Source organism: Lytechinus variegatus, chromosome 13, assembly GCF_018143015.1.
Source record: "Lytechinus variegatus isolate NC3 chromosome 13, Lvar_3.0, whole genome shotgun sequence".
Classification (NCBI taxonomy): Eukaryota; Metazoa; Echinodermata; class Echinoidea; order Temnopleuroida; family Toxopneustidae; genus Lytechinus; species Lytechinus variegatus.
In genome coordinates, this window is record NC_054752.1 from 16,463,499 (window position 1) to 16,476,298 (window position 12,800).

At 35.4% G+C, this 12,800-nt stretch overlaps 1 protein-coding gene across 2 annotated transcripts in view; it reads left to right on the plus strand.

The window, feature by feature from the left end:
* Window positions 1-163: 163 nt before the first annotated feature.
* Window positions 164-12,800, plus strand: part of LOC121426381 (GATOR complex protein WDR24-like) — a 27,881-nt gene continuing 15,244 nt past the window's right edge. Inside the window, exons 1-10 of one of the 2 annotated variants that reach the window (XM_041622667.1) lie at window positions 164-301; window positions 1,636-1,650; window positions 6,080-6,184; window positions 6,703-6,816; window positions 7,536-7,720; window positions 8,246-8,371; window positions 8,919-9,050; window positions 9,589-9,799; window positions 10,793-10,896; window positions 12,180-12,380. In XM_041622667.1, coding sequence (XP_041478601.1) covers window positions 277-301; window positions 1,636-1,650; window positions 6,080-6,184; window positions 6,703-6,816; window positions 7,536-7,720; window positions 8,246-8,371; window positions 8,919-9,050; window positions 9,589-9,799; window positions 10,793-10,896; window positions 12,180-12,380 — 1,218 coding nt within the window. In that variant the 5' untranslated portion in view covers window positions 164-276. The remainder of the gene's footprint in view (window positions 302-1,635; window positions 1,651-6,079; window positions 6,185-6,702; window positions 6,817-7,535; window positions 7,721-8,245; window positions 8,372-8,918; window positions 9,051-9,588; window positions 9,800-10,792; window positions 10,897-12,179; window positions 12,381-12,800) is intronic. The other variant, XM_041622668.1, reaches the window with a different exon arrangement.

The window sequence follows — 12,800 nt, forward strand, 5'->3', positions numbered from 1 at the left end:
TCTCTCTTTTCCCATTCGTTTTCTTTTCTCGATCTTGTCTTTCATTTCTTTTCCATATTTCTATCTCTTTCTCCTCTTTAATTTTCTCATCCTAGTTCCTATCCCTTTCTTTCTCTTCTTGGCCTGTATGATAATCCCCCCCCCCGTCCCCCCGCTCTCTCTTGAGTTCCTCTTCATTTTCGCGATCGAAATCATCGAATAGTCTATTTTTCTCAGACTCGATTAGATCAACAGCTGATATTTTAGCTGCACTTTATTCCGACTTTACATACAAACATGTCACGAGGGACTCAAGAAAGAGGTAGTATTTTAAGAAAGGATTTGACTTTGATCGGGAAAATGTTGATGCTGATTGTGTGTGCTAGATCTAACGTTAGAGTCTTAGACCTAACTAACAGTAACAGTAAAAATGTTTTACTTTAGTTGGGTTAAATTTCTAAGTTCAGTCCCATGCGTTGAAATACGTGTTAGTATAATGTGGTGTCCAAAATTCGCGGACATTCATCAGGCATAATTCGTTCACAACATATTCATAATTTATTCAAAATCAATAAAAAAAAATAGCTACCAAATTGACAGCAAGACCATAGGCTATGAAATAATTGAGGAAAATGTGAAGAAAAAGGTATAGAGTCTAGATTTTGCTGTGTGATCTCAAAGTCAAATAACATGAATAAAATTCATTCCTATTCTGAATCCGATCGACGGATGCGCGCTGCGCAGGAAATTGATTCTGAAAAAGCGTGACCTAGCATCACGGACCAAAGTTTTGAGGAGATTTAAACAAAAACTCAAGCTCAAAAGGTGAGATATTTCAGATGGACGCCAAAATAGAATCGGTCAGCACGCATGGTCAGTTGATATCTCATCTGCTTGCAAAATGATCATTTAAAAAAATTTGATATCGTGATGGGCTGATGCTTGCTTATTAAACTTGTTAGAAATGATAGAATTTCAGATTTTTTTCGGAAAGGTCACTAACCGTGACAAATTTCGGAAAGGTCACTAACCGTGACAAATTGTCCAATTTTTTGTCAATATTTTCATGAATAATGAATTGCTAGAGGGTAATTTTAAGTTGCTTTTCATGCATGCTGTCAGTTGATGATGTCAGATTTTAAAGATATTGAATAGTTTTTGAGATAATGATCGTCCGCGAAGTATGGACATGCGCAAAGTTGGACTCACTGCTATATTTGTAGTCTGTAGAGCAAAAGGTAGATTTTTATTGCCAGCATGGCTTTGGCCTGGCATGCGTGATGCAGCAAGGCTTGACAGCCAAGACAAGTTCTTGCAACTAAAGTAAAACTGAGTATCCTATCTGAGCATGGAGAAGGCTCGCAGGGGTACCCGCCCCAGTTTTATTTTTTCTTGATAATTTTTAATTGATTTATTCTATTACAATTCATTCAGTTCAGGTGTAGGCCTAATGTTAGATCTCAAATTAAAAGATCATTAAAAAGCTGTTTTTCATCAATGACCTTAATCAACCAAAAAGTTGAGACTTGGAGTACCATTTTTAGTGACTAAATTTGATAATACAGCACAATAAGTTGTTCATGTAGATATAGTACTCTGTTTTTATTATTTTTTGTTTATACTTTTTAACATGTTTACTTCTATTTTTGTAAATAGGAAGAGCTTTTAGGGGTGAGTATGTAATTTTTGGTGGAGGTTTCGCTGGGTGTTTGCATATATATTCAAACGGCATGGTAACATAACAGGAGGCATGTCTAGGACTGATCATTTTCCAAGATTATCTTTGCATTACTTAGAGTGTTGCCAATTTGATAGAAGATCTTGTTTGCTCTTTATAAGAAAAAAAAAGAAAAATAATCATACCTCAAGTTCAAGATTATTTTTTGCATTTCCATTATCAACATTATGAACATACCTGACAATGGGGACAGGCCCCAATTTGTGTTTTGGCCAGATTGATGAAGAGCCTTGAACTTCAAATCAGAGGGAGGGGGAGGGGGGGAGGAGAGAAGAAAATCTACATAAACTAGACTAATATTTTCGTACAGCAGAACTGTGCTTTCATTCATTGCCAGAAATGTTTTTAAAAAATGACTTAATTTTTGAAATTGGCAATGCTATTGAGACATCAATATTACAGTGTGCAAATTTGCTGGATTTTTTATAATATCATTTAAAGATATTCTTTGATTAGCTTTTATCATTTTTTGAGAAATAAATGAATGTAAAAAAGTTGCCATTAGTTAATTGCCAATTCAAAAAGTAAAAGCTAATAAAAAAAATTAGAGGTAATCCAATGTCCTAAACATCATTTTCGGCATTGAGGAGTGCATCACTTACTCTATTCAAGTTTACTGCAGTATTTCTCTCCAATTTTGAATCTTATTGCTGCTTTCTAGTTTCTAATAATGGTCGATTTAAACATGCCATTCTTTTATGATTGAAGTAAGAGAGAATAATAATAATTAACTAACTCTTTTTTAGCGCATAATCAATTAAAACTGCTCTATACACTTTACATCTATATTACAACTAAAATTGATAGAGATGTCTTTTAAACGATTGCATTAGAGAGTAGATGGGCTGGCAAACTGTTCCACAAGTAGGGACCACAATCAGCCAAAGCTACAAGTAGCTTCCCCCTCATTGTCTTGCCTCAACAAAGTTCAGCAGAGACAGAGTGATCACTTTTCGTGTTTAAAGGACAAGTCCACCCCATCAAAAAGTTGATTTAAATTAAAAGAGAAAAATTCAACAAGCATAACACTGAAAATTTCATCAAAAAAGAATGTAAAATAAGAAAGTTATGACATTTGAAAGTTCGGTCGGTATGCAAATGAGGGAGCTGATGGAATTACTATTTCTTTTGTATTTTATTATATGAAGTATTATAATTTTCTCCTCATTGTCCAGAGAAACAAAGTTTCATTTCTCTATGAACATGTGGAATTGTAATTGTTTAACAATTTATGGTTCAGTCAAGTCGGTCATTATTGTCAAATCTGTAAAAAATGGAATAATGTATAATATTTCAAACAATAAAAAAAAAAGAAATAGTGGTGAGAGACATCATCGATTCTCATTTTGCATGTGACTAAATTGTGCATATAACTATTTGTGAAAAATAAGCGAAACTTCAAAATGTCATAACTTTCTTATTTTACTTCCGATTTTGATGAAATTTTCAGCAGTATGTTTGTTTGATTTTTCCCTATTGATTCAAATCAACATTTTTCTGGGGTGGACTTGACCATTAATAGTATGTCGGTCCGTTACAAAAATGTTCTGTATTTGTGCACCAGACCAGTTATGTTCATACTTGGTACATATGATCCTTGGCAATACTACATACATGTGTGCCTGTGAGGATAAAGGGTCGAAGGTCATCTAGGAGTCCAAAGGTTATTTCTAGATCAATTGTGTTTGTATGATCATTGGTTGATACCACAGGTATGTTCATAAGTTTGAGAAGGTCATAGGTCATCTAGGGGTCAAACGATCATATTGTATATTGATCGCGAAATCAGGTGAGACTCGTGGTTCCGTTCGTGAACCACCTTGTTGAATCAACTCCTGGAAAGAGTATTAAGATTGAAGTGTCTTCATTAGAAATTTAGAATGAAGTTTTACATGGCCGATGAGTGATTGTAGTAAACTATATCGATGTTAAGGTGCCAATTTATATGTGACCTTGCAAGAAATTCATAATCGCAATTATGTACTACACTGTAATAGAATGTGACTATCATTGGATGATTTCAAGTTTGGTGTTGATGTCGGAAGTCAAATCCAGGTTGTCACTCATAGCTTCAACATCATACAAGTTTAAAAACTGTTCCAAATTACATCACTGATAGCTCAACAACTTTAATGGTGAGATTCATGTCAGGATCAACCTTATTTTAGGAATGGTGCTGTGCTGATGTAAGAAATTCAACGCCAACAATGACACTGAACTTGAACTTGAAGTCAACCATTGAGTTTGACAAGAGAAGAAGAAAAACATGCTCATTCAATATTTTTCAGTAGAATACACATTTCCTTTCCCTTTAGTTATTATGCTGTTTATCATCATCTGACAAACAGAATTTAACCAGCATGATATAGACTAGTGTTGGTGAAAGGCATTTTTTTTAGTTCTTGGTTTGTTATTACAAAAGTAGACAAGTTTTATTGAGATAATTTTCACATTGCATGCTGCAATGTAATTTTATTCAATTCCATCGACAAATGAGAATGTTTAAATTCCTAACATATTAATACGTAGATGTAGATTGATTATTTATACAAGTTTGTCTCTGTAATGCTCAGGTAACAAAATTTCAATGTTTAAATTTGGTACATACTGTATATCACAAGTAATTCAAATTTTAAACAAAATTGACCCCCAATGAATCACTTCCTTGGGAACGGAAAAAATTAATAATTTATTTTCCAGGGCTATTTTTGAGCTCACTAGCCCAAATATCCTAATTTTTCTTAAAGTTTACATTGGACCCTACATGTATATGAATTTCAGGGGCTCCATTTTAGTTTCCAGGGCTCTTTAGGGCATTTCCGGGCAAAATCACCCCGAGCCCCCGTGTATTTTTTTCCCTGCTTGGGAACATATAGCTTGGACATGCCATGCTGTAAAACAGTCTGCTATTTCATGTATCAAGTGATTTGACAGTATTCTTTGTTTACCAAAACACTTATTTCGAACCAAGTACAGTTGTATTCTGGCTACAATGTATTGTGCTGTTGAACTACAGGTTTTGAGGTCTACTAGAGGTTAATGTTCAGCATAGTCAAGTAGATACATGTAGTGGGTAGATTGTAGTTTAGTCACGACACTTTTACTGAAAAATGCATATTTACTAACAGTGGTACAGGGGGGCAAGTAATACCACAAGTATTTAGGCCTTGGCCCAAAGTCATTAATATGGGTTAACTTTTCTTATTCACCTGTAGGTTTTAAGTCGTCATGTGACATCATGGGTTCAATGTAACCCTAAGTGTTACAATTAGCGACACTTAGTATGGGACAGAGGGCATTAAACTTATAATATCTTTGTCGCTCTAACTGAGGCTGGCATAGAGGACATTAACTTTGGCCTTGTCCTTGACCACAGTCTTCTAGTCTTTGACCTTGAGCTTAGGCTTTCTGGCTTTGCAAATTTTCTTTTTCATTAGTGTATGTGTGTTCCAAGGCGATCAGTGTATACAGTATATTCTATTTAGGCCTACAAGTACAATAATAATGATATATTTTTATAAACACAACATTTATTACGCACCATTTGTCTACTACTCTCTGGTAAACTGATCTGAGAAGCAGAGGGATAAAGTTAAAGGAATAAAGAATTACAGATAATATGTATGATGATGTGTGGGTGCATGAATACACACAATTAGCCAACAATATTCCATAAGAATGTGATAAAAAGATTGGATTTTTGATACTTTTTATGTTTCAAGGGAATTTGTTAAAATAAATCAATGATTATAAGATGGATGATGGATGCTAAGGATTTATGAAAACAAATTTGATGAAACTCTCTCATGTACATATCTTGCAAGATGAGCAAACAAAGGAAATTAAACTTTGAAGGATCAATATTATTCAATTTTTATTGAATTCACTTCAATGTTTTATTCAATTCCAATATTAATTAATGCAAATTATAGAATAGAATAATAACAAATACAATGATACAACAATGATAAGGCAAGAAAATGTAAAGATAAAAACAAGAAATGAACAGATACAAATGGAAATGAAAAGATACAATATCATTGATTTATTCCAATAGAATAAAAAAAAAGGAAAGTTAATGGTAATAGGTAAAATAATTTTTTTCATTAGAATATTACTAAATTTATTTGTTGATATCTACCAGTCCAGAGCATTGGCGGCAAGCAAAGGAAATTCAAGTTAGAGGGATAATATTATCGATTGAGAATAAAAGCAAAGTTTTTATACCAATAGAATAATATCTTTTAATTACATTGAAATATTTAATGTTTCTCTAAATATCTTGCAGTCCGGAGCAATGTGAGCAAGACGATGGGGATCAATTACATTGATATATCTAATGTTTCTCTAAATATCTTGCAGTTCGGAGCAATGTGAGCAAGACGATGGGGATCAAACTCGATGGCGGGATCAATGCCATCAGTCTGAACAAGGACTCTACACAAGTAGTAGCAGCTGGTCGACAGGGTAAGTCTAATCATTGCGGTCGTTTGCCACATGGTCTTATCCCACTTTGTCCATTATCCAGGGTGGGTGGAGGAGAAGTTGCAATCGCACGCAACTCTGCGATTCAACACTAGATTTTCAACCAATCAGAAGTGCTTGTTAGGGATTTATGATTTTTTTTCCATTTAAATTGCAACTTTCTCTACAATTGGCTCGGTGTTTGTTTTTCCAGGGTAAACATAATATATTTTCTTAATGGTGTTATTGCTTTTATGCCAAATAACACGTTACGTTACACACGTTGTTACACGTATGCTTATGTTCATTTACATCTGTAATATCAGTGTCTATGTATTTGGCTTTTGGGAACATGGCCTAGTGCCCAATTCCTTTTTCATGAATTTACGAAACATTGTGATATATTTTATACTAATTTCACTTCAAAATTATTAATTTTTAGCTACTGGATATTTACTAATTTGTTCTTCTAAAGTCTGGCAGTTGTGAGTTTTACACTCTTTATGGTTCATCTTTTCCAGTTTTCAAGATCTTTCACATAGAAGAGATGGGATTTCGGGAGCGGATAGACCTGAGGGTGGGGCGCATGAACCTCAACTACAGCTGCAATGATGTCGCATGGCACCCTAGTAAAGGTAAGATGAGTTGAAGAAAGATAATAAGATAGGATAAGGATGATATGGGACTTAGTGTGGGGGGGGGGTAGGGGTGAGGGGGTAGGGGTGGTGGGGTTATGAATGATCCTATGTACTCCAGTTGCAGTGAGAGATGATATTTAGAGAGGATGTGGGCATCATTTCATGAGATGGGACGGGGGGGGGGGGAAGAGGAGGGGCTGGTATGAATCTCAACAACAGCTGGAATGGTGTCGCATGGAAACCTCGTAAAGAAGACTTATTTTAGGAATTGTGTTAAGAGAGGAATTAGGATGGGGGCAACAATAAAAGTAGATTTTCATATTCTCAACAATTAATGAAATATTCATGAATATTGGAAGCATAAAAGTGATTTCCAAGTGATCTGTAAAGAAATCAGGAACAAGATTAGCATGTTGCACCTCCTCTCTTTTCTTTAGATTTTTTAAAAATGTTTTTGATATCTTAGCAAAAGAGGTTCCATACCATTTGATGCTGTATAGGGCACTTTGAATTTTCAAACTGGTACAACAAATGACTCACTGATCTATACCGAATGGAGAGAAATATCTGAAACAGATTTTAGGGTGCATTTATGGTTGATTTATGAAAGGGGCCTTCTACATGTAGTTTAGGTTCGCAGTCAATGGCATATTGATCAAAATACTTTGCACCCCTTTAGTTAAAATTCTGGTTTTCCTGTTTTCCTTTTGTTTAAGATGAGTTGATCGCCACCGGGGCTACCAATGGAGCAGTCATCACATGGGACCTGAACAAGGCGCAGGGGAACAAGATGGACCAGGTCTTCAATGATCACAAGAGAACAGTCCACAAAGTATCTTTCCACCCCAGGGAGTGGTATATGCTCTTCAGCGGCTCAAACGATGGCTCAATGAAATTCTTTGTAAGTCTAATAATATAAAAACTCATTTAAGATTTATCAGACTCAAAATTGTACAATGAAAACGTAAGTCATGGATCATATTAAATCAAATTGTCAACAACTTGTCTTTCCACCCCAGGGAGTGGTAAATGTTCTCTGGCACACCAGTACTCTGTTAATTTCTTTTCAAGGGTGGTCATCAGTAAAGATTCACTAAATGAGAATTTTAAAATGTAGAATGAAGAAAAACAGATAAGCAAATTGCATTGATCAAAAGCAAACTGTCATTTATATATCTTCCTCCCCAGGGAGTGGTAAATGCTTTTCTGTAGTTCCAGTGATGGCTCTATTACATGAGGAAATATTTACAATTGACATATTCGCAATCAATGTTCTATTGGTTCCTAAATTTATACATAATTTTATCAACAGCTGTGCATAACTTTTTGAGCAGATCAATGAAAAACCATCCTAATTTGTTAAATTTGTTTGTTTGTTGGTAGATATGAACTAATGGACCCTATATTTATTCTTATTTGTTTGTAGGACCTCAGAACAAACAAATGTGAGACGACGTACGGGAACGGTCAGTCGGAATGCATCCGTGATGTCCAGTGCAGTCCACACCAATACTTCATTCTGGCAGCCACGCTGGACAATGGACATATACAGGTACGTGTTAAAACCCCAATTCCTCTGTTTTTTTTCTTTTTTTTAGAGTAGCTTTGATTTTGTAGGATAGTCACATGATGATGTTTTGACCAATCAATGATTAGAATCGGACCCCCCAGTAAGCCCTCAGGAGGCGCGATAGCTCAGTCGGTAGAGCGGGGGGTTCGTATTCTGGTGACCCGGGTTCGATTCCCACTTGGTGCGCTAGTGCCCTTTGGTAAGGCATTAATCCTCAGTACCAGGTCCTTCGGAGGGGACCTTAAGCTTGCTTACAAACATTCATGCTTTCTTAGCAATCAGGTAAAAAATAAAAATAAAAAATCACCAATGAATAGAAGGTCGATATAAATTTAGGAAAAAAAATCAACCACTATTTGGTAATAGGTATTTATAGGAAAAAAAAATCAACCACTATTGGTAATAGGCAGAAAGTGAAAGGCAGCAAGGCAGCTTAAGTTGGTACCCCGTGCAATGTAGAAAAAGTGGGTGTAGACTATGTGACAATTTACCAATATAAAGTCCTTTAATCTCTGTCTGTCCTGTCTAGTTCTGGGACTACAGATGCCCTGACAAGGTGCTACTGGATTTCCCTGGCCACAACGGACCAGCATTCAACTTAGATTGGCACCCTGAAGAGAGTAAACTGATTGCAACCTGTGGAAGAGATAAGATCATTAAGGTGTGTTCTACTGTCCCTCTGTCCAGTGGTCCTGGTGGGTGTTTCATAAAGCTGTTTGTAAGTTAAGAGCGACTTTACGAACAACAGAAGTGATATACCTCCGATTTGAATTGAAATTCCGATTTTTTTTTCGTTTCCTAGCAAGACATACAATTTTTCCTTTATTATACCCAATTTTTAGAATCCAAGCTGTTTTCTGATTTTTTTCCTGAGCATTAAGAAGCTTGATTTAGGGGGAACATACTTCTTGTGTTTTCTTTTTATTCAAATGCCCTAATGTTAACTAAATCTACTTGAATTTTTGACCAATTAGCATAATTTCCTTGCCAATACTGTGATAACAATTGATTATTCATTAAAAATTGCAGACTGCTAGACTTGCCTACAATTTTTCACATGTTCTTGTATCCTATTGAAAAATGAGGCCCATGAAGTATTTGGTCTCATTACGTATGGCCACTTGACTTTTGTAGAAGCATAATATTATTATTCTTTCAGTAAATACATGTATAAAATATTATGATTTTTTCTCTTGTAGATTTGGCGATGGGAAGGGCACGGTAATGTCCTGGAGCCAGAGTACACCATCTATGCCATTGCTTCGGTCAACCACATCAAGTGGCGTCCAGAGAAGAAGCACCACATAGCCAGCTGCAGCGGGGTCGTGGACCACACCATCTGTGTCTGGGATGTCCGGCGCTCCTACATGCCTTTTGCAGTCTTTGAAGAACACAAGGATGTCGTGACAGGTAACTACCCAAAATGGCTGATGTCGAGTTCGATGTTGGTGCAGGATAATGATATCATATTCTTTATTCAATAACCTACATGTATGCAGTATCAAATCTAGCCAGGTTGAACACGATACCATTTCAGGGGCCATATATATATATATTTTTTTCTTATGTTTTTTTGCACCACAGTCGGCCTCTCAAAACTATTGTGTCTAATCTGGCTAGATCTTCTCCTGAATCTATGTACCCCTTTTTCTCTACAATTTCCTTCACTACTTCCTTTGTATTTTTATTCCTCTTCCTATGTTATATTTATACTTCTTTGTATTTCTGTCTTTAATATTCCTTCTTTATTTTCAGTTTGACATTTTCACCTTATACCTTGGTCACATTTGTTCTACGGCGGCCGTACAGCGAGTCAAAACCAGCCGTTTTAACATTTTTTTTGTACCATCTACATGTCGGTGGTTATAATAAAATGAATATAATGACTGTTTCCGACTCGCCGTACGGCCGCCGTAGAGCAAATGTGACCATGGTATTATTCTTATTCTGTTATGCATGTACAGTACATATTATGAATGGATTTGTTCTTTTTTTTTAAATGCACATACTAGAATTTGATTGTGCTATTTATATAACAGAGCTGCCAATTAGTACTGATTTTCAGTATTTAGTACTGAAAAGTGAGAAGAATACTGATAGTTTCATGTAAATACTGATTTTTAAAGTTTCCGTTGTATGTGTGGTCCTATGGTATTTTTTGAAAATACTGATTTCCTCACTGAAATACTGATTTTCAGCTTAAAAAATACTGAAATGTTCCTTTTCAGGTTGGCAGCTCTGTATACATTTACCTGTATGTAGATCCCACTTACACCACGACTAATCAACTTTCATTGTTAACCGTCCAGGCCGAATAAATAAATGAACAAAGATAAAAATCGTGGTGACACTGATCTTTTCAATTGTGTCATACATCACTTTGTCAATCATTTTTATTTCCAGGTATTGCTTGGAGACAAGATCCTCATGTATTTCTCAGTGGTAGTAAGGATTCCATGCTTTATCAACATAAATTCAAAGACGCTAAGCGACCAGCTGAAAGTGCGGTAAGTTGGAGGATTTCTGATTAATATAATCACAGTTAATCCCACTTTGAAGCATACATACAAATAAAGGCTTCAGTTTACAAATGATATATTCATATTTACAATGCTAACGGACCTCGGGGAAGAACAGATGGGCTATATTATTTTTAGCTCATCTGAAACGAGTCATGCCTACGACATATATAAGTTTTATACGTTGTATTATATTCATTATTTATGTTATGATTCTTTTATACTATTTGATCTTACAATGTATATTTGTTTTTATATTTACATATTTTTATTGTGAATAAACCAAACCAATTGTCGCAATATACAGGAGATTATAGGGGATGTTTTCAAGGGTAGTCCTGAAAAGATAACCAAAGTTTTAAAAAACTGAAAACTTTGTTTTAATTAAGGGTAATTTAAAGCTTCCCCCAAAAAAGGGGAAAAAAAGAGGAGAAAAATTCATACATGAATAACATGATGCATATTCAGTTTTACATTATGTTATTTGGTGTCGCAATTTGGGATGTTGCTAAGAAGTAAAAAAGCCTTCATATCTGATGAATAATCTCCAATTTGAATTATCACTACCCTGTGTCAGAGGATAATTTCTGCATGTACTAATGTAGGAAGCTCTACAATATTTATATTTTCGCATACATTCGTAATTCCGAAGCTTTGTTATTCCGAAGGTTCGCATATTCCGAAGGTTCGTTATTCCGAAGGTTCGTATTTCCGAAGGTTTGTAATTCCGAAGATTCGTAAGTCAGAAAACGAAATGAGGTTCGTAATTCTGAAGGTTCGTTAGTCCGAAAACAAAGTGAGGTTCGTAATTCCGACGATTTGTTAATCCGAAAATGAAATGAGGTTCAGAATTCTGAAGGTTCGTCAGTCCGAAAACGTAATGATTAACTTTTTCGGACTAACGAACCTTCGGAACAACGAACCTTATTTCGTTTTCAGATTAACGAACCTTCGGAACATCAAACCTTATTACGTTTTCGGATTATCAATCCTTCGGAATAACGCCACAAATGTTCGGATTAAAGAACAGTTTTACGTTTTCGGATTAATGAACATGGAGGTAGAGGCAATATACATGTTTCGGAATTATGAACCTTCGGAATAAAGAACCTTCGGAATTAAGAACCTTCGGAATTACGAAGTGTAACCTATATTATTCACTTTTTGTCTCCCCATGAGTCCCACTTTCTTGGGTTGATGGGTTGAAAAGGGTATTATCATGATCTTAAGATCAGCAGTTTTAAACCAGTAAACATATCGCTCAATTACAGAACCCAGTTGGCGTATCTATGAGCATCTACGATGACGTCTGTCATGCTTTCAACAAGAGCAGTGCAAGAACCAACATGCAAGCACAGCAGAACTATGCCTCTACCAACTTTCCCATGAGATTCCGCAGGACTCCAGACGTGTCCGAGCATTACGAGCGCTATGAGAGCAGCTTACTGGTCCATGAACGCAAAGAGGCCACAGTAAGTCATGACTTTAATAGTTAAAGGCCAATCCAGTACTTAATATCGCTTATTGTGATTGAAAAAGTAAAATGAGAGAAAGAGAATCTCCTGAATAATTAATGAATTAAATAAAGCTCCAAAGTTGCATAGTGGTCTACTTATTCTTTGTAGGATAATGATCATAAAAAAATGTTTGTGTTTATTTTGGTTTTTAATAAAGTATTTTTATGTATTTTTTTTTAGTACAATACTCATTGATGGGAGTATTTTGATCACAACCAGCATAAAAATGATTAATGCTAATCATTATAGGTAAATGCCAGTTGTAGTAACGATATCAAGATGAGTTTGTACAGAATCCAATGAAATGACCACCAAAGTGTCTGTTCGTATAAATAAAACATGTTTGGCAAAGGATTCTGGAAGAAATTGTGTAAT